This window comes from Sitophilus oryzae, unplaced genomic scaffold (assembly GCF_002938485.1).
Source record: "Sitophilus oryzae breed Bouriz unplaced genomic scaffold, Soryzae_2.0 scaffold_1396_pilon_pilon, whole genome shotgun sequence".
NCBI lineage: Eukaryota > Metazoa > Arthropoda > Insecta > Coleoptera > Curculionidae > Sitophilus > Sitophilus oryzae.
The window spans coordinates 12,293,331-12,315,650 of record NW_022146055.1 but is presented as its reverse complement, the minus strand read 5'-3'; the positions used below and the strand labels follow the sequence as shown (position 1 = coordinate 12,315,650).

Genomic DNA, 22,320 nt, shown 5'->3' with positions numbered 1-22,320 from the left:
AAGTTTTAATTTGATTTAAGGTACAATAGTCATTTTAACTACATATTATGCTATACCGGGTAAATTCCAATTTAGGTAGGTTTTATTGAAATTTAAAAATTGTTCTTTGTTTTTAGAAAATGTGAAATATGTCAAAATCCTTACATTTTAGGCACATGCTTCTTTAATAAAACTCACCTTTATTTTTTTTCTAGAATCCGAAAATCAATTAATATATAGGGTGTTCCATTACAAAAAACACAACTTTGATATGTAACTTTTTTGGGGACACCCTGTAGAACTCTCTATATTTTTAAAAAGTGTTCCGAATTGACGTACATATGCTCATAAAATTTTATTTCAATACAAACTGTCGTTCTCCTTGGAGCCTCCGCGGCGTATGAGAGGCGCCACCCTGTATTGTAATATTTGAGGAGTGGTTTGGAACTGGAATTTCGAAAAATCCCTTCTTATCGAACCTCTACACCCTAGAATCAACCTGTATGCCAAAATTGAGCCTCTTACGTTGAGTCGTTTGATGCAGGATCGTGATTAATCAGTGAGTCAGTCACTTAAGGATTTTATATATTAGTATAGATAAAACAGTTCCCACCAAAGGTTATATTATATGATACCTAGTAATAAAGTATAGATTATACCAAACAATCTTTTAGTCACGTGATTAAGCCTATACTATCCCTTGGACTATAATAAGGATGCAATGAGTTTTTTGCAACGGCTGTTAAGCTGCTTGGCCATCTTGTATACTTCGCACTACAAGCTATTAAAATAAACAATTTTCGACTACAAAGTCTGCTTCGAAAAAAAATTAAACCTAAACTATCACAACTAAATTAATTTAAACCAAAACTCCTAATAAAACTAAACTGTCAAAACGAATCAAAATATTAGTAAATATATACGGCGAATTGACATTTTTTACAGCAGATAAAGCTACCATTTGAATCTGAATCGCAAGCGAGAAATTTAAATTCCAGTTAGTCAGGGCAGCGTCGAGTATGTCCATATAGAGTATGTCCATGGTTGGCAACAATGTGTCAAATTCAACGAGCGTTACCATAGTTTCTCGATATATAATTACATACAAGGTATTACTTTTAAATTTTTTTATACTATTTGGAAGGTTTAAAATTGTTTAAGAAATTATTTGTGGCGTTTGAAAAAAAAATAGCTTGTTCTATTGGGAGTAAAAATGACTTTTTATGTCCCGTCGCAATGTCAAACGTACAGCCTCGCAACAGGAAGTTTCATTTTTATTCCAAATAAAACAATGTATTATTATTTTCTGCCGATTAATAATATAATTGTTGTATTATGAGTAAAAATGATACTTGTTAACGCTCATCCGTCAAACGTAGAGCCTCGCCACAAAAATGCATGTTTATTTTTACTCCGAATAGAACATGCTATTTTTTTAAACATTCACAAATAATTTTTTAATCAATTTCAAACGTTTTACAAATAATATTAAAATATTTAATAGTAATACCTTGTAAGTAATTACCTATATATATGTCGAGAAATTTTATGTCAGTTTAATCATATATATTTTCGTATTTTTGTGCTTAGGTATAAAAGTGTTTCCTTCTATGATAAAAGTGATTTACTTTTATGCCTAGGCGTGAAAATTATTTTTAATATTGTCCATCAACCATCAACATAATATTGTCCTAACCATCAGGTCTCAAAATTTAATAATTTTGTGACGTTTGAAAAAAAGTAAATCAGGCATTTTTTTCTAAATACATGAGTACTAGGAATATGTTTTTTTCAAAAGAAACATTTTTATATTGCCCATTCCTACTTTCGTACTTCATTGTTCTGACAGTTAAATTTATGTCCGCAAAAGCCAGGCAAAAAACTGGATTACGAGGTGTTATTAAGGGAGCTTGTAAATTTAATATTATTTAACAGTATTTTTTTCACAAAAGGTAGATATCCGCGTCAATGTTCATTGTGGTAGATATATGAGCTCGTAAATTTTATTTAGGGCATTATGAGCCAACTAAACTTCATAAAAAAATTTACGGTAGAAATACAAAAGGAAAAGGTTATAAATCTCATGCAGATTTAGTTGATGAAAAATGAGAAACGCCAGATTGAACACTATTGCTAAATTGATCAATGTGTAAATTTAGATATACATATGTATGTATAGTTTCGTATTTGAGATTTTCATTAATTCAGAATTATTTTTACAAAGTATGCACATTTTAAATATATTGTCATACATATAGAGGGTGAATCAAATTTATTTTGATAGTACAGGTGTAGATTTAAATGGAATACTATACTATATATTTTTTCTTCAGTGAATTTGCCATCAAATCCATATTCCAAAAATACTATAATATTTTGTGCTAAACCAACCCAAATCTCTTTGAATATCATTTGCCAACAGTACAACCTCCCAAATACTGCCTCGGATTCGACGATAAAATCTAGGTCTCGTGTTGAGGGTGGGTCAAATTCGACGCTTTTAAATGGAACCACCCTTTTCTATAGGAGATAGACGAAAACTAATATCGGTGTCTGGAGCTCAATTTTTATCAAAAACATGATGGTGAAAACCGCACTTCAATATCTGCTACCGTTTCGGAGTTACGGGGTGTTTTTCAAAAATGTGCATTTTTAACAAATTGCTGTAACTTTTTTGCTATGGAAAATTTTGTATTTCTATGAAACCATTTCCAAAGCACCTTTTTAGAAAAAATGATTTTTTATTTGGGACACCCTCTATATTTTTAATTAACTGAAAAGAATTTAAAATTACCTTTCCAAAAATATAGCACACTTGATATTTTGTTATAATCCCCTTCGAAATACAGAATTTTTGAAAGTTCACCACTTTTAACTAGTAGGCTTTGGACCCCTTATTGATAATATGCCCTTAATGGAACTCGAAAACATATTTTTCCAGCAAGACGCACCGCCTCTGAACGCTGAAGTTATCAGCAAATTTTTGCAGCCAATTTCAAGAATAATTGAATAGCTAATCAAGATCCCAGCCGTTGGCCGTCGAGGCCCCCTGACTTAGTGCCTATGGATCTAATCCTATGGATATATTTGCGGAAGAATAAAGGTTCCTTATTCCTTATTCTTCCGTATAATCTAGACAAGAATTAGAAATACTTAGCAGTTATGAGAGGGTTTCTTTCACCACTACTGAGTTAATGAATTCCGCGAGAAATGTTCAAAAACTACCCCGTCTGTCCATAACAGAAGACGGGAGATATGTTGAACACCTGTAGCAAAATCTCATGTCTTGGTTTGCTATTTATTTTTATGTTATTAGATATAGTTTAAATGTGTTGATGTTGGGTAAATATATTTTAAATTGTTATAAAATTCTGCATCTCTCATAGCAAATATTATTTTCGTTTTAATTGATGCTCACAGCTAGATTTTTTTTGCATTACAGCCGGTGCCCTTCAAAGCCTACTTATTTAAAGCGGGCGAGTTTTTATATACTCTATATCTCGAAGAGGAATCGAGCAAAATATCAAGTGTATTATATTTTTGGAAAGGTAATTTTAAATTATTTTCAATAAATTAAAAATATACAGGGTGTCTCCTATAAAAAATTAAATTTTCTGTTGATAATTCTTAAATTATTAATTTTAAAAAAATTATACTGAAACCATTAAATTCTACGTAAAAAGGTGCTTTGGAAATGTTTTAATAAAAATACAAAATTTTCCATAGCAAAAAAGTTACAGCGATTTGTTAAAAATGCATATTTTTGAAAAACACTCCGTAACTCCGAAACGGTAACAGATATCGATATGCGGTTTTCACCATCATGTTTTTGATGAAAATTGAGCTGCAGACACCGATATTAGTTTCCGTCTATCTCTTATAGAAAAGGGTGTTTCCAGTTAAAAGCGTCGAATTTGACCCACCCTGTACATACATGTGAAATACTGATGACACATATCACAAGTACATGCCGAGAGGTTCTACAACGCCCTGTATAGAGCAGAATGCCACTAAGAATAAATAGAGCGAAAATGAAAAATAAAAATAGAGAACGCTCCGCCGCGCCGGTGCTGCCACCATCAGATAATATCGTAAACAATCAACATATACAAATACGCGGGTTTAAATAGCGAGTATAAGAAAAAAAGTTTATATAAAAGTGTTTGGAAGGAAGTATAATTTAATTATTTAATAAAATGTATAATTAATTTAAAAAAATAAACTTTTTAGATAAGTTTCAACTACGGTAGCGAGGATAGTTTTACGCGCCGGTTTTGCTAGTGGGGACATAACTTGGGCTATAACTTTTAATTTCGGCAATAACGAAATTTTTTGAAGGTAGATAATGATAATTTTAGAAGATATTCATAAAAAATTTAAGCAATAGTTTATTAAATTAAAGTTTATTATTTATTAAAAAAAGAGTATAATATTAATATTGCAAATTATACTTTATCCCCTCGTATATGTCTATTTATTTATTTTTTCCATAGCAACTGTTAAAATTGCCTTATGTTTATCAAAAATAATAGATAAAAAAGTACTTTAACAGCAATGGTAGATTAAATGATACTTTAACAGCGGGGATAGGTTAAAAACTTTATTTCTTCTCGCACGTTTTTTAATTGCTTCCATTTTTGAAAATTTTTGTATTCCTTTTCATAAGTTATTCGGGATTTAAATGGAAGTAGTTTGGATATGGCTGTTGTCGCCTCAGCCTGAATATCTGTTCGTAATTTACTTATTTCGTTTTGAGCCATTTCTGTGGCTCCAATTCAATCAGCAATCGACAAGGGAATTACAAAATATTGACTCAAAACTGACAACTAAAGAGACAGCTTTATTTATTTGTCAAATTATATAGAAACCAACGCCAACCCAGCACAATATTTTTTCTACTTGTAATAAATTCCTTGAAATAATAATTTCTGAATATTTTTTAAAACGTAACTCGCTATGGCAAAAAATATTATTTTATACACGACGATAAAATTGCATTATTGTCTCCCGAAATTAATTCACTCGCAATTTCATCGCTCGTGAATTAATCTTTTCGGTCGACGATGAAATACCATTTTATCGTCTTGTATAAAAAATAACTATGATTATGTAATGGGCACTTTGTTTACTCACTTGTTTCATCGAACTGTTTGAATCCATTTTTGTTTTTGATCAAATTGGTGTGAGAAGCTATGAAGCTATATAATGTTGTTTCGGGAGAGTTGAATATCCGGGAAACTTGACTTATTGAATGTTATTGCACTATTTTTCAGGAATTTTATTAACATTTGAAATTGTGACAACACAACACGACGCCCAGTTCGAGTTTTATTTAATTAATTTTCACTCCCCGAAACAGCGTTACATCAAAGAAACCTCATCATCTGAGTATTTTATAGTTTCAATAACTACACTAGCAAAAAACAAAAATACTTAAATATTATCACAAAGCCACGAATTCAATATTATCTTAATGCGATTAACTTGAACTAAAACCGGGACGGCCGGCGTGAAATACAAAGCGATAACTTCTGATTTCTGCCGTTCCAGCGCTGCGGTCGGAATTTTTTGAAATCAACTAAAATGCACCAAACCTATAGTGAAAAAAGCTCATGTATTTGGAAATGATTTAACCTTATTTTTTAATTATCATTTTCTTGCTATTTTAGAAATTCCTTAAAGTTTTAAACAAAATAAAATGATCTCGCACGATAAAAATCTTTTCAGATAATTACAGTTTTAAATCAATAACCTTTTTGCGTGTAAATTTCATAATAACTCTATCACACAGAGCGAAGCATATGGCAACAACGCGATGGTGTTTTACGGCCGCATTAAACGATATTGTACGGCTTTAGTGTGCAGTGCTGTGAGCTATAATTGTAACTGTAATCAACCCTAGTAATAGCTAGTAATTTCAGAATAATTCCTTTAGTAAAGCAATGCAATTTCTATTGACATACACATAATAAAGTTTTATATATTGAGTTAATTTCTCCGGAAACTATTTGGGGAGATTAACATTGTGCGTAGTCAGGCGCAGGACATTAATATCGAAGCTATTTCGTAGCCCTTCTATTAATATTCGGAATATATTAAACCATTATGAACGCTACTTTATTTAACTCTCGCATAAACATTAACGATTTTCAAATTATGTTTATTAATTAGTGATATTAAAATGATATTTTTTAACAGGTAATTAATATCGTCAATATTTAAACACTATTTTCTGTTTTATAATGATTATTTTAAGCTGCATCAGTATTAAGTCATCTGTCACTAATTCTTAATTTTTGTTAGGCACAGCTGCAAGCTCACAGAAAACTTAAGTCTTTTCTGATTTAAATCATTTTAATGACTTAAGTCATTTGATTTTAAGTCATTTTTCGAAAGCTAACTTAAAACTTGTGATTAGGCCGTAGCTCCAGCGGTAGTGTGTCGATCTGCGGAGCGGAAGGTACTGGGTTCGATCCCCAGCCAGTACGGTCGCTTTATTTATTTAAATAAAAATATTTATTTATCTAAATAGAGCGACCAACGAGCCGCAAGGAAGGCAATGGCAAACCACCTTGAGTCCTTGTACAGCCTCTCAAATAGTGCCGTTCGGATTCGGCGATAAACTGTAGGTCCCGTGTATTTGTGAAACACTGATGACACACATCACAAGTACATGCGAGAGGTAACCGACGCTCTATATAGAGTATGGCACTGTAAGAAGAACCCTTGTTTATGTATTCTTAAAGTTGGTCAACCTCTCGACAAAATGTGCTGCCTCTGGTGAACAAATCGTAAAGCTTTAAAATAATGAAGCATGTGATTAGGGGCGGAGTCAAAAATATCGATTATTTGCGGTATTTCCCTCAGAGTAATGTAATAATATAGCTCGGATTTTTGCGAACTATAATAGCTATAGGGCTCAGCTGATTAAGAAATTTAAACAAAACTATTATTTCATTGTTGATTTTCGATTATTTTTGCTGTTATTTTAAGGATTCTAAACCGTATTTAACAAAGAAATAACAATTTTCAATATGTTGGTACATTAATGCTAATTACTGGTAATTATTAATATTTAAAAAAAGTTACATACACGTACTTTATTTCGATTTGACCCAGGTCAATTTTATTTCATTCTTCGATCATTTTATTCTAAATTGAGGTTTTACGAATTTAAGATAAATTTTTTTTTGAAAATAAAACCTTTATACATTCTTGATTAATTTTTTTCTTAATTAAAAATAAAACTTGGCACTTGTTTCAATAATATTATTTGACATTTAAATAAATATTATGTACTTAATACACCATTTAAATCTTTATTACACGAAATAAATCTTTCTTAGCGTAAAACATGGTCAGAGTCAAGTTTGCTTTAACTTTGTACCATATGAAAAAAAACGGCGTCCAGTTGGCAGGGAAATGACGATCGACGACATTTCCCACATAAATTTACATATAAAATGACAGCGATCTTCATTTCATAGCCATCGCTGACGCCGTTTATTTTCCATCAAGAATTATAAAAACTGAAAATATCATTATGTTTTAACTCACAAAACCCTTTAAACCATAAAACTTTCTAGTATATTGTTTTATTAGGAGTGAAAATGACACTTTTCGTGGCGAGACTGTAGGTTTGACATACAGCCGAAGCACAAAAGTCATTTTTACTCCGAATAGAACATGCTATTTTTTTCAAAAGCCACAAATAATGTTTTAAACAATTTCAAACGTTCCAAATAATATAAAAATATTTAAAACTCATACCTTGTAAGTAATTATCATGATACAAAAAAAACAAGGTATGATATTGCGCAGGTTGGTCACCACGTCACAGGTGATAAACGGCAATATTGGTCGGCAAGTTCCACGCGCCAACTTCAAATTTTCAAACAGATGACACATAATAAATGTGTATAATGTGTCACAACTTTTCAAATGTCCAGCTCGATGATTTTACATAACTTTAAGGGTTATTTAATTCCTCCCTATTTTAGGTCTTTTTTTATTAGTGGCAATTGAACAATACGGATATTTTGTTGTATGGCATATGACGTTACAGGCGATATGCGCAAACTGAACGAAATTGGAGACGCTATCGACCATACCTTGTTTTCAAGTTTGCTTTGTACCATGAGTAATTATATATCGAGAAACTATGGTTACAGCTCGTTGAATTTGAGACTTATGTCATTTTAATAATATATTTTCATACTTTTATGCTTAGGCGTAAAGTGCTTTACTTTTATGCCTAGGCGTTAAAATGACTTTTTTATATTGTCAATCACGTCGCAAAAATTAATACTTTTGTGACGTTTGAAAAAAAAATGATATTTTGAAACTAACTGGTATATTTTTCTGCCACAACAAAGTTATTATACAGTGATAAATGATAAGATCATATTGAAATACGCTACTGGGTAAAAAAAAATGGCTAAATTTTATCAATAATACTCCATTTCAAAAGTTATTTTTCAAAATAATTAATATTTTTCAATAATTGATTGCAATTAATATTATTTGACTAGTTTAATTTGATTAATTAATAAGACTAGATTAATTTCATTTAAAATAAATTTGATCAGATTTTTTTCGTATATTCAACTACCAGAAAAGTAGAAGGAGGATTATAATGTATCTATCACAATATTTAAAAGAACTACTACAATAGGGAACAACGGCATACGGTCGAGTCGGCCGCTGCTGGCACGTATACGTAGACGTAAAGAATCTTTTACGTGTATAAAAAATACAAGAAATGCGCATGCGTACGTGTTTGTAGGCGATTACGTGTTTGTAGGCCGACACGACCGTATGCCGTTGTTCTCTAATAATTATTAGAAGAAAAACAAAAAGAAAAATATACCCAAATACCTTCACCTTCTACTCAACTACAAAATAAATTAATATAATCTCTTACAAGAACACTACACAAACTACTACTTGTATTCTACACTAAACAAATTATCAAACTTATTAATTAATCAAAAATAAAGAAAAATTAACCAAATTACCCCTTCCCCTACTACTTAACTTCAAAATAAAATATAAAAACACTACTAAATTTCTTCTGGTAGTCTACACTAAACATTATAATCAAACTTAATAAATTAATCTAATTTTACATTACAACTATAAAGAAACAAGAAAATATTTTAAAACTACAAGAAATAAAACTTCGATACGTGCGACCAGTATAATAGATTAAGCGGACAAAGAATATAAAATACTTTAAAATGTGCATTCAGAAAGAAAAAATATCTCGAAAATTGTCTAAACAAACATTTTTTTTTCTTATCAGTGAAAAACATCGACCTCGTCGGCCTTGCGGAATTTGTCGGGTATTTACAATGGTCGAATTGTATAATTACCAGCTTTTATAGCATATCTAATAGACAAAAAGTATCTGGTCGATTAGTAACCAATTGGCACAGTCCGAAAATTATCGATTTTTATTTTCTCTGTTTTTATTGGCCGCTTCAAAATTCAGAGTAACAAAAAATATTTTTCTCTAGTAAAAGACTGTGAAATACGCCCCGCCATCTGGTGCTTTAAGAACTTAAGACTTAAAATTTCAAAAATCAAAAATATAGACTTAAAGCTTCATTCAGAACCTCGCAATTAGTAGAATAAATTAGTGGTTTCAATTACACTTTATACTTTTTTAGTTTATGATCATTCACAGACATGAATGTTGTCACACATTAAGACTTAAGACTGAAGTATTTTTGAAATTCACTTGTTGCAGCTCTGAGTATAAGTAGGTACCATTTATTAAGAAACGTTTACTAGTAAAAAAACATGTACTCCATTTTCAAAAAGTAAAGCTTGACTTTAAAAAGAAGAAAGCTTTCCATTTAAAATATCTAAAGCGCAAAGCTGAAAATTATTTAAAACGATACATGGTACATTTTACATAAAAATCCGAATTGTCAAAAAATCCCGTTCTGCATAAGCGGGGGTGCCTATTTCACTGACTAAATTTAAAATTTCCTTTCTGAGATTAGTTGAAAGTAATACCACCTTAATTTTGCTACTACCACCCAAAAATAAACTACTACCACCTTAACTTTGTTACTACCGCCCAAAAATAAATTACTACCACCTTAATTTTGCTACTACCATCCAAAAATAGACTACTACCCCCTTAATTTTTGCTACTACAACCCAAAAATAAACTACTAATTGTCAGTACTTAACCTTTACAAAAATATTATCACCTTTATATCGTAATAATTTGTAATTTTGTTTTCGACTGTTATGTTTTGTCGAAGATTATTAAAATAATAAATGTCATACATAATTTTATTACTAGTTTTATTTAAATAAGTAAATAAATCAATGTTTCTAGCAATTTAACCACTCAAGTATGAAATAATACATTTTCGTAGATTTAAATAAAATTACAGTGGCAGTAGTTTATTTTTGGGTGGAAGTAGCAAAATTAAAGTGATAGTAGTCTATTTTTGGGTGGTAGTAACAAAATTAAGGTGGCAGTAATTTATTTTTGGGTGGTAGTAGCAAACTTAAGGTGGTAGTAGTTTATTTTTGGGTGGAAGTAGCAAAACTAAAGTGGTAGTAGTCTATTTTTGGGTGCTAGTAGCAAAATTAAGGTGGTAGTAACAAAATTGAGGTGGTAGTAATTTATTTTTGGGTAGTAGTAGCAAAGTTAAGGTGGCAGTAGTCTATTTTTGGGTGGTAGTAGCAAAATTAAGGTGGTAGTAATTTATTTTTGGGTGGTAGTAGCAAACTTAAGGTGGTAGTAGTCTATTTTTGGGTGGTTGTAGCAAAATTAAGGTGGTAGTAATTTATTTTTGGGTGGTAGTAGCAAAGTTAAGGTGGTAGTAACAAAATTGAGGTGGTAGTAATTTATTTTTGGGTAGTAGTAGCAAAGTTAAGGTGGTAGTAGTCTATTTTTGGGTAGTAGTAGCAAAATTAAGGTGGTAGTAATTTATTTTTGGGTGGTAGTAGCAAACTTAAGGTGGTAGTAGTCTATTTTTGGGTGGTTGTAGCAAAACTAAAGTGGTAGTAGTCTATTTTTGGGTGCTAGTAGCAAAATTAAGGTGGTAGTAATTTATTTTTGGGGGTAGTAGCAAAGTTAAGGTGGTAGTAACAAAATTGAGGTGGTAGTAATTTATTTTTGGGTAGTAGTAGCAAAGTTAAGGTGGTAGTAGTCTATTTTTGGGTGGTAGTAGCAAAATTAAGATGGTAGTAATTTATTTTTGGGAGGTAGTAGCAAAGTTAAGGTGTTAGTAACAAAATTGAGGTGGTAGTAATTTATTTTTGGGTAGTAGTAGCAAAGTTAAGGTGGTAGTAGTCTATTTTTGGGGGGTAGTAGCAAAATTAAGGTGGTAGTAATTTATTTTTGGGTGGTAGTAGCAAACTTAAGGTGGTAGTAGTCTATTTTTGGGTGGTTGTAGCAAAATTAAGGTGGTAGTAATTTATTTTTGGGTGGTAGTAGCAAAGTTAACGTGGTAGTAACAAAATTGAGGTGGTAGTAATTTATTTTTGGGTAGTAGTAGCAAAGTTTAGGTGGTAGTAGTCTATTTTTGGGTGGTAGTAGCAAAATTAAGGTAGTAGTAATTTATTTTTGGGTGGTAGTAGCAAACTTAAGGTGGTAGTAGTCTATTTTTGGGTGGTTGTAGCAAAACTAAAGTGGTAGTAGTCTATTTTTGGGTGCTAGTAGCAAAATTAAGGTGGTAGTAATTTATTTTTGGGTGGTAGTAGCAAAGTTAAGGTGATAGTAACAAAATTGAGGTGGTAGTAATTTATTTTTGGGTAGTAGTAGCAAAGTTAAGGTGGCAGTAGTCTATTTTTGGGTGGTAGTAGCAAAATTAAGGTGGTAGTAATTTATTTTTGGGTTGTAGTAGCAAACTTAAGGTGGTAGTAGTCTATTTTTGGGTGGTTGTAGCAAAATTAAAGTGGTAGTAGTCTATTTTTGGGTGCTAGTAGCAAAATTAAGGTGGCAGTAATTTATTTTTGGGTGGTAGTAGCAAACTTAAGGTGGTAGTAGTCTATTTTTGGGTGGTTGTAGCAAAACTAAAGTGGTAGTAGTCTATTTTTGGGTGCTAGTAGCAAAATTAAGGTGGCAGTAATTTATTTTTGGGTGGTAGTAGCAAACTTAAGGTGGTAGTAGTCTATTTTTGGGTGGTTGTAGCAAAACTAAAGTGGTAGTAGTCTATTTTTGGGTGCTAGTAGCAAAATTAAGGTGGTAGTAATTTATTTTTGGGTGGTAGTAGCAAAGTTAAGGTGGTAGTAACAAAATTGAGGTGGTAGTAATTTATTTTCGGGTAGTAGTAGCAAAGTTAAGGTGGTAGTAGTCTATTTTTAGGAGGTAGTAGCAAAATTAAGGTGGTAGTAATTTATTTTTGGGTGGTAGTAGCAAAATTAAAGTGGTAGTAGCAAAATTATGGTAGTAGTAATTTATTTTTGGGTGATAGTAGTAAAATTAAAGTGGTAGTAGTTTATTTTTGGGTGGTAGTATTTTTTTATAGATGGGAAACGCCTTTAGGGCCGGAGTGTGGGGATCTCCATCCCTACTCTACCCAGAGGGAGGGCCTACCCACTAAAAACCCATCTTTGCTACATAACCCTAACTATCCTGGAACTGTAGTGGATAGTAAGTGATTCTCAGTTATCTCATATTTTCTAAACTATTCTAACATTAATTTCCATATATACGCATATCTTCCTTATTATTCTAATCAAATCACAGTCAGTTTTTATGACGGTTTAGTTCTTTATCACAGACAATAATATCACAGTATGGGTGGTAGTAGCAAAATTAAGGTGGTAGTAGTTTATTTTTGGGTGGTAGTAGCAAAATTAAAGTGGTAGTAGCAAAATTAAGATGGTAGTAGTCTATTTTTGGGTGGTAGTAGTAAAATTAATGTGGTAGTTGTACGTATTTCGATAGTAGTAACGTATATAAGCTGGTCAGTATATTATGCTGGTCAGTAAAATAGATTTTCCCTGCATAAGCGTCTCGACACTGGCTGATCCTGTATAAACCAGATGCAGCAACTATTTCTTAACATATTATGTCAATGCATGCTACTACAACCAGACAAAGCGGATTATTCAGAATATAATCTTAAAATTACATGTTCCATTACAACCATTTCGTGGTAGATCCAAAGCTATTCCATTTACTACCTATTTACCGTGCTGACGATAACAAAAAATGGCTTTATGCGTTGTTTTTTACGTTTCTACATATCGTTATGGCTGTCAGTTTAACGTGTTATTTGCGGTTAAAATTGGAGCCCGTCTAGTCGCTTCGTAGCATAGCGTACCCGCAAGAAAAAAGAGAAGAAAAAATACACTATTATGTTTATTGAATCTTCCAAGGTAGCCGACAGACCACAGAAACACCGCAAGGCCGGAAATGGACGGGCGTAAAAGGTACGATGCGCAGGACCGTATCCACAGCAAAGGTTTCAGTGGTGTTACTCATACATTTTGATGCAATAATACTATTATTATAGTTTTCCTATCCTGACAGTTTTGTTTTATTAGTATAAACAAGCTCCAAATAATTTATGTTAATACGTATTAGTGGAGTGCCCAGACACTTTGACCTCGTAATTCAATTACTGTGAATGTATTAATGTGAAACCTTCTGTATTGTGTTTTATAGATAAAACACTTAAATGTTTACCCATTTTTTTTCGTTGCTTTTATTTTTTTATTTTAGTAATTTTAGTTAATTCTTAGTTATTTCCTTCTTAACTTTTTGATTTTCTTTTCTAAACAAATTTATTGAAATTAATGAATCTAATGCATAAGCTATACGAGTAGCTATTCTGCTTATATTCTAATCATTGAAATTTTAATTGAAACCGAATTCTACAGGGTGGCGCGTCATATACGACGCGGTTTTTGCAAGGAGAACAAAAGTTTGTAATGAAGTGAAATTTTGAGAGCTTATGTAAGTCAATTTAAAGCATTTTATAAAATTATATAGGGTTCTACAGGGTCTCCCCAAAAAAAGTTACACATCAAAGTTGTGTTTTTGTAATGGGACACCCTATATATTAATTGACTTTCGGATTCTAGTACAAAAATAAAGGCAGGTTTCATTAGAAAAGTAGATGACCAAAATGTATAGTTTTTGAAATACATTCACAGGCACGAAAAATGGACACCTTAAAAGTTTAATGTATTTTGTTCTAGTGGGCCGATTTTGATGATTTTTTAATCAGTATGTAGCCAAATTATTTGACTTTTGAGTATCTCTTCCTAAATTAAAAATGAAACTCCCCATCTATGTTGATATTTTGGAGAAAGTTTGAAACACTTTGTGGAATATTTTAAAACAGCCAGAAATTTAAGAATAAGTTTATCATCTAGATACTTCCTATCTCGATAGTTTGCTTTTTAGTTCATCTCATTAGCTTTAATTTTGTTGGAGATATTCGCTTTTGAAGAAGACGAAGACGTAATTTTTTCGTAATTTTTACATTAAGACCTTTGCTTTTAGTCCTAGTCAACAAATCTAGTAAGTTCTGGCCCCGAAGCAGGCCTTCTTGGCATAAAATTTGCTTCCTTTAGTCTTTAGTCCGTTAGTTAATAATTAAGTGCCTACGTTCCTTAGGTTCAATTCATTATAAATTTGAAAAGCTGGCAAACGGTGGTTTCTTAGCAATAAACTTACAATAAGTCGATCGTCTCGTTTAGAAGTTCCCATACGAAGGTTTCGGGACGTCTAGAATGACGTCCTCATGGACGTGGTCATAATTCAATAACCACTCAGTATAATCTATGGTATTAAGATATTTTCGGACCCGGAATTTTATAGCAAATTCACTGAACTAATATGATATATTTCATTTAAAAAACTAAAACGTAAGTGTAAAAATATATTTGACTCACCCTGTATACCTATAAAACTATTTTTGAAATGTGAACTACCATAAATAATAAGGCTTGGAGTAAAAATCTCAAATAAGAATCCTGATACAGAGCTTTTTCTGAACACGAAGCCATCTTAAAGCTACAATCATTTCTCTCATGTTGTTGACAAAAGTTGGTCCAGTTTAGTAAACACTATCTAACATATCCCCATAAAAAAGCACAGACTAGATAAAATAAGGAGCATTTAAGTATTCTATTAATTTCTAACATTTTTATTGCCCAAATTTTATATACAGTTTGAGGCTACAATCATGTAAGTCCGCTCCTGTATAATAACATTTTAGTGAAGTTGCGGAGACACGTCGGATCATCGTAGCCCTATTCCGTGTTTAGAAGCGTTTCAGACTGATAATTGATTTATTACCAGGCAAATATTTCGAAATGATGGTGCACTTTCCGGATTTCTGTGGGAGATATTCCGGCATTTTAAACCAATTTTGTGACCGGAGGTGGTCGCATATGAAATATTAGAAATTATGGACATATTTTAACCATTTTTATATCTTGAACACGATAATTTTTGACTATATGTTTTATTATGTAGTAACTATCCAATATTATATTGCAATTTACATGGTTCTAGTACGAGATGTAAAAAAAAAGATTTGTCTCCAAATTAGTATATACAGAAGGCAGTAATGACCCCGTTATAAATTACATCATTTTTTTTATAATTCGCCCGATAATGTAACACCCTATATATCCAAGTGGTAACCAATAACTCAAGACGGAACTCAAGAACTTGGAAGACTCCATCCGCAACCTGGAATGGGAATCTTGCAACGGTCTAAGACCTAAGTCTAAATCACTGGAAGTAGTTTCTGAGGGCTTACGATCAAGAAAAATCAAAGATCTTCCTAGGTTTAAGTAAGAACAATCTTCGGATTGTCACGGTGTTTTTAACAGGACACTGTCTCCTCAATGAACACCTCAGTAGATTGAAACTAAGAAGAAACGGCGAATGCAGATTCTGTGGGGAAAGTGGGGAAAGTGGGGAAACACCAGTACACCTCATCACTGAGTACGCCGAGACGACAACCATTCGTACCATGAACTTTGGTACGACTAATATTGGAGATGGAGAACTACCAATACCACCTAGACAATAGCTATGAATGAACTATTGTGATTTTCACATTGAGACAAATCGAATAATAAATTATTTTGAGACAAATATTCTAGTGTTATTGCTGATAAAAATTACCTTTTATTGTAGATGCTCAGAAATGTATCTTCTTGTTTATCTAAAATTTTGTTGAAAATAACGTACTCATATAAAACTATATTAGTGACTTTATCTTTTGGAAATCTGAGGTTTCCTCTACTTAAATTTTTGATAAGTTTATGGTTATCTTCAATTTGGAGATCATCGTTATAAGCCAGTTATTTTTTACACATTTTAACAAATGCACCGAATCAAATAAATAACACAAAGGTCGATTCTTATTACTAGGATGAGGAAAAACAATACTTAGTTTATTATTGGGTGAAAATTACACATTGCTTTACTATTAATTGCATTGTTATCACTTAAAATACAAAAAATTTTGAATCCAATAGTCTCTAATCCCAAAATTATGGTTTTTATAAGATTAAAAAGAACATTATGATCAATTTTTGAAATTGGTGAAATATGTACAACTTCTTTAAAATCTGAAAGTGCGCTGCTAATCATAAAAGTAAATGCTGAATTGGCTAAAGTGGCACTATTAGCAGCTGTTCCAACAATATTTTTTCCCTTATAATCCATATATGGTTTAATATGAATTTCATCCATGAGTAAAATCATGTGTTTTTGGTGATCTTTTAAATATTTGTATACATTTTTGGCATATAGTAAAAAGGATTGTCTTTCTTCCAGAGAGTCAGTGAGAAACGAATTACATATAGATTTTAGTGTATCAGGATGCGGCAATGTTAAAAATCCACGATTTCTTAAATACTTATATACATGAGGACTGATTGTAATTAATATTGTACATACTATTAGGGTGTCAGCTGAATATCGATTTCTTTTTTTAGATAAAGTTAATAGTTTTAATTGTTCACATAAAAAAGACAGTGATGAACTATTATCTTCGTACGTTTTAAATTATCTAAAATGCTGCAAATCTCATTAATTATATTATTGAAACTGTTTGTTTTTTCCTCTTTTGATGTTGGTTGTGTACTCGATGCAAGATTTTCTAATTTTCCAATCTCATTTATTACTTCTGATAAATCATTAATATTATTTAAGGTAAAAGGTGTTTTAAATTTATTTGTGTTTAAGGAAATAGCATGTTCATATAAATATATGTGCAGTTTTAATTCGGAATCAATATTTATAGAATAAGTAATAATAGGACCTGGAGATCTTTTTATTTTAAATAATAGAACTTCGTTTAAGTTACTGAATATTTTATGCCATTTTTCAGGAAGTATCCAACTATCAAAAATTTGTTTAAATTCATCGAAGTTTTTAAAAGTTGTTAATTTTTTATAGGTCTCATATTCCTGTATACTTTCTGTAAGCGCTTTTTGCAAATTTTGTTGCTCTTGTATAATTGACTTTGCTTCTCTACTTTTTCGGTTGTTATCGGGTTTCGAAAGGTAAGAGGGACAATTTGGAAAAATTGTTGGAACAGAACCTGTTAAAAGTGTTGGACGTTGTAAAGGTATATCGACAGTTTTACTTGATTTCTCATCAAAATAAGTATTAAAAAATTTGATACTTCCAAAAAATGCTGCTCGCAAACCCTGGTGTTTTTAGTGGGCTGAAAGTTGTCTCTTGTAATCGCACGTACCCATTGTTTCGAAAGTTGTTCGTCCTTTGGAAAGGCTACGAAAATATGGACACGTTTGTCGTCGGAATAATTACCACTGCACCCCGGAATACAGCACTTATACGGCATGTTTACAGCACAATATCGAACACCAAACACTAAAAACTATCTAAACGCTGTAAATACTGGAATTACAAACGAGAGCGGTCAAACGAAAAAAATCATCTGGCGCTCAGCATAACGTAAACATGTGGTCGCCATCATGTCGCCCTTAGATTTTACCACCTTACAGGTAATATGATTGGTCCAATTCACGTGGGAGTTTTGAATCGGTACAACTGGACTCGGTCTTGCGAAATTCCTAAAGCGCGGCGGCGGTGGTGCCGGTTTGCTTCGGAAATACGATCGAACATAGTAAAAGCAATGTAAAAGATGAATGCCTACATACGAAGAAATGCAACCTCGCCCGTATTGGACAACCGGGGCCTTCTTAATATCTAGGTGGTATTGGAACTACCCTCTATAAAACCGTCCCAGATGCTGGCTTTTGTCAAAGCCCTCGGACTGTATGATGAGTTATAACTCAAGAAAAGGGGACACAATAGATCTGTAAGGTCGCATTGATTAACTCCCCTCCCACTCATTCTAATTCTAATTCTAACACCCTATATATAATATAAAGCGGCATGCTAAATTATAACAAATTATATATAAAAAAAAACGATTATCTACTATCTTTTACACCACCATCAAATACAAAACACAAACCGTACGTTAATGATACACACCCCCAGCTAAACCATTAAAAATTTTAAATACTCTAAATACAAAAAATGTTCATTTCTTAATTCTCTATTTATTAAAAAAATAATATAGCGTGTTCCATTTAAAAAAAACTAGGAAGAATTATTTATATTTTAGAATTTTTAATTTGTTTTATTTTAATTTTTAATTTAAGGTTACGATATTCATAGCAAGTACAGACTATCAAAAGTAATACCTAATATATAATATAGTTTTGATTTCTGGACTGTTCTTGTATTTTTAATAATTTTTTAAAAAAGGCCGAAAGAAATATTTTTTGTTAATTATTTATTAATATCTATGAAACTATCAAAACATATTTAGAAATACAAGGTCCGGCAATTGTGCGTCGGGCATCTGTAGCTCCTAGATTAAAGTATTTTCCTTAAATACATCCTAATACATACTTTAGGTTTGCACTTCAACAAAATTCCTAAGTTTTTTATATTAGGAGCTACAGATGCCCGACGCACTATTGCCGGACTCTTTAATAGTAAACACCAACCACTAATAATTGAGTACTCAAAATTAATACCAAGTGCCAACATATTCTCGAAAATGCAATTTTATATAGTAGATACAGATATCCATTTCTATATTTACAAGAAAAAAATGTATGAACTAAAGTAATAGTCAATGTTAAAAGTTTTTAAAAATAAATGAAACATAAAATAGAAAGAATTAAAAACCGTCTCATTCTTCCAAATAACAATCCAGATTACTTAAAACGAAACCGTTGACAGCTATCGCTGCAGCCCTAGAAAAAGACAATTCTTTTTATATTCCCTCTGGATGCTTACAAACTAAATCCAGACAACACTATCCAAGTAAAACACAAATATAATCCAGGCTTTCAGCGTTTACTGTTTTCGACGTTATTTGAAGACGGGGTCTAGAAACCTCTTTAAGAGGAACAAGAAAAAGAGAAAAATATATATACACCGTTTCCACCTTTGAGAATTGCATAATAAAAGTTAAAAGGATTTCATTTACTGTTATGCCTTTGCTTCTACTCTTGTTGTTCCCATTAGCATGGCTGGGCGAATATCAAAAACTACAAAAGAAACTCTTTATCCTATTTAAAGTTATAGAATAATTAAAATATTTCGCGTGTTTCACAATCAACAATTTATGTAATAAAGCTAAGACTAAGAATAGATGTTTTTCATTAACATTGTTAATGAAAACGTTGTTTTTGTTTAGAAAATTATATAGGGTGTCCCAATATTCCGTGGATATAGATAGATCTCTGAGCATTTCCTAAATCCAAAAAAGTTAATTGGATACAATTTACCACTATACAAGCTTTAAAGAAATAAAAATATATGTACAATTTTTAAGATATTTAAGAACTAATATTTTAAGAGTTCTAGAGGATATGCTATAGAAAGCTGTTTTGTTTTCAAACGAAAAATATTAATTTTTGCGTCGTGATTGCCAATATAAAAACGTCATTTTAACGCCTAGGTATTTTTTAAATGGTGTAACCGTCTTTGACGCTGTTTTTCGATACGGTAAGGTAAACGTGCCTATTATCGACACTAATTCTACATAATCTCAAAAAATAAGATATCTATGGCAAGATTATTAAATAAAAGTATTTCAAGACCTTCAGCGAACCTTTATCTACGCGTCTTCACAATCGAACAACTGTCTGTCAAAATCGGTAATTGTCACTATCAAAAATATACTGGTCGGTTCGCGCTAAACTCTTGTATAAAGCGTTTCTTGGTGTACGTGTTCAGAAACAGGTAAGCTATATTGTGTTATAATTTCTGAATAATGTTTGTTATAAGCCTTTAATTGGGTCTCATATAGTTAGGATGTATTATGTTTATTAATTGCTTGTCAAAAACTGCTTTTCTGTAGCTCTTATGAGTATTTAATGGGTACATACATATTAGTGAATGATCCAATTTTCGGCAGATATGCCGATAACACAACTTTTGGACCCGAGCAGATAAGAACGATTCTTAACGTTATTTGATGCCCTGAACTCAGATCTTCAATCCGTTTGTCAAGATTGGCTCTAGTTGTCGAGTTCGCACATGGCAGTAGCACTGACAACAAAATGTGTCCTCTGTACCACTTGTAAACCCACAGGACGTTTTACTGCCACCTCTTCACATTAAACTTGGTCTTATTAAAAACTTTGTCAAGGCGCTCAATCGCGAAGGACCTGTTTTCCAGTACTTAACAAACTTGTTTCCAAAACTGTCATACGCAAAAATCAAAGAAGGAATATTTGTCCCAGGCAGCAGCATGGGCATCCTTTCAAAGTGTTGTTCACAACTTTCTCGGTAACCATAAATCACCGGATTACAAGCAAGTAATCGACAATTTGTTGCAAAATTACTACAAGATTGGAGCTCGAATGTCTCTCAAGACACATTTTCTGCATTCACATCTTGATTTTTTTTTCCACAAACCTTGGGCGACACGAGCGACGAGCAAGGAGAGCGGCTACACCAAGATATAGCGAAAATCGAAAGGCGATACCAAGGATTTTGGGACAAAGGCATGATGAGCGATTACTGTTGGACCCTAATCCGTGAAACAAATCCCAAGCAGTATAAAAGACTCAGTTCAACCTCTGTTCATTTCTGATTTATATTGTTTAATTCAATAAATGACCGTTAACGGTCAAAAATAGTAAAATAATGAATTTATTGAATATTTCGAAAACTAGAACCAATCTTAAAAAATGGACTGCTGATTTGGATTCAGCTTCAAAAATTATCTTAGAAATTGCTTTTAGTTGCTCAGGTCCAAAACCGTGTATACTTGTGTAATTGGTTATACGCATTGAACTGTATTTAGGTCGATTTTGTCTTTAGCCCTTAAGGTACCAAAAGAAGTGTTTGGTCATTCTATGGAATATAAAGCCACGAGATTTTACACCAATTTTCGGCACCCCTTTTTTTATTGGAATTAAACCTAACTTTGACATAATAGTAGTGCCGATAATACATACACTCACGTGCCTATAATTAGAAATCTATTTTTTTTAGATTTAAAATTCACGACAATGGAAAAGAAAAAACCGATTCTCTATTCTGTGGAAGACCTAAATAAAGCTGTTAACGCTATTCGATCTGGAATGCCATTTAAACCAGCTAGTAAGTTATTAGTACCCAGGTCGACCCTACAAGACAAAGTTAAAGGCGAACAGCTTTAGAGAAGAAATGTGGACCAAAAACCATACTAACAAGAGAAGAAGAAAATGTATTGGTAGTATGGCTATTTCGGATTTCAGCCTGTGGATTTCCTGCAACAAAAACAATATTGTTAGATAGTGTTCAGCTATTGGTTAAAGAACTGAATAGGCCGAATAATTTCACAGACAATAGGCCTGGACGTAAATGGTACGAATTGTTTATTAGAAGGCATCAAGAACTGGCTCCAAAGATTTCTCAAAACCTCTCATCTGCAAGAAATATCCTTAGAGAAAATCGCATTTGTCAGTGGTTCTTAGAAGTAGGGGCCTTCTTAGAGGGGTCAAACTATGTTCGTATAACTGATGACCCTGGTCGCGTATTTAATTGCGACGAAACGGCTTTTTTCCTCAGTCCCAAAGTTTGAGTTAGAACAGAGGACAAGAGACAAAGTTTTAGTTAGAAAGGATGATAGAACAGTTTACTCATTTGTAAGTAATAATGAGAAGGAGGGTCTAAAGACTTTGGTAACTTGTAGTGTATCCGGTCAAATTTTATCACCAATGATCTTTTTTTTAATTACAAAAGAGTTGGGGTATCGGAAAGTCAGAAAATGGATGGATGACCGGTGTAACATTTTTTGAGTACATCGCAAATATATTTCATCCTTGGCTAGTCGCCCAAAAAGTTCAGTTCCC

The 22,320-nt window shown here is 32.2% G+C and overlaps 1 protein-coding gene across 1 annotated transcript in view; it reads left to right on the top strand.

Moving 5' to 3' along the window:
* LOC115875782 overlaps positions 1-21,645 on the top strand; it is a 34,943-nt gene extending 13,298 nt beyond the window's left edge. Inside the window, exon 3 of the mRNA XM_030891285.1 lies at positions 21,479-21,645. Coding sequence (XP_030747145.1) covers positions 21,479-21,645 — 167 coding nt within the window. The remainder of the gene's footprint in view (positions 1-21,478) is intronic.
* The last annotated feature ends 675 nt before the right edge of the window (positions 21,646-22,320 follow it).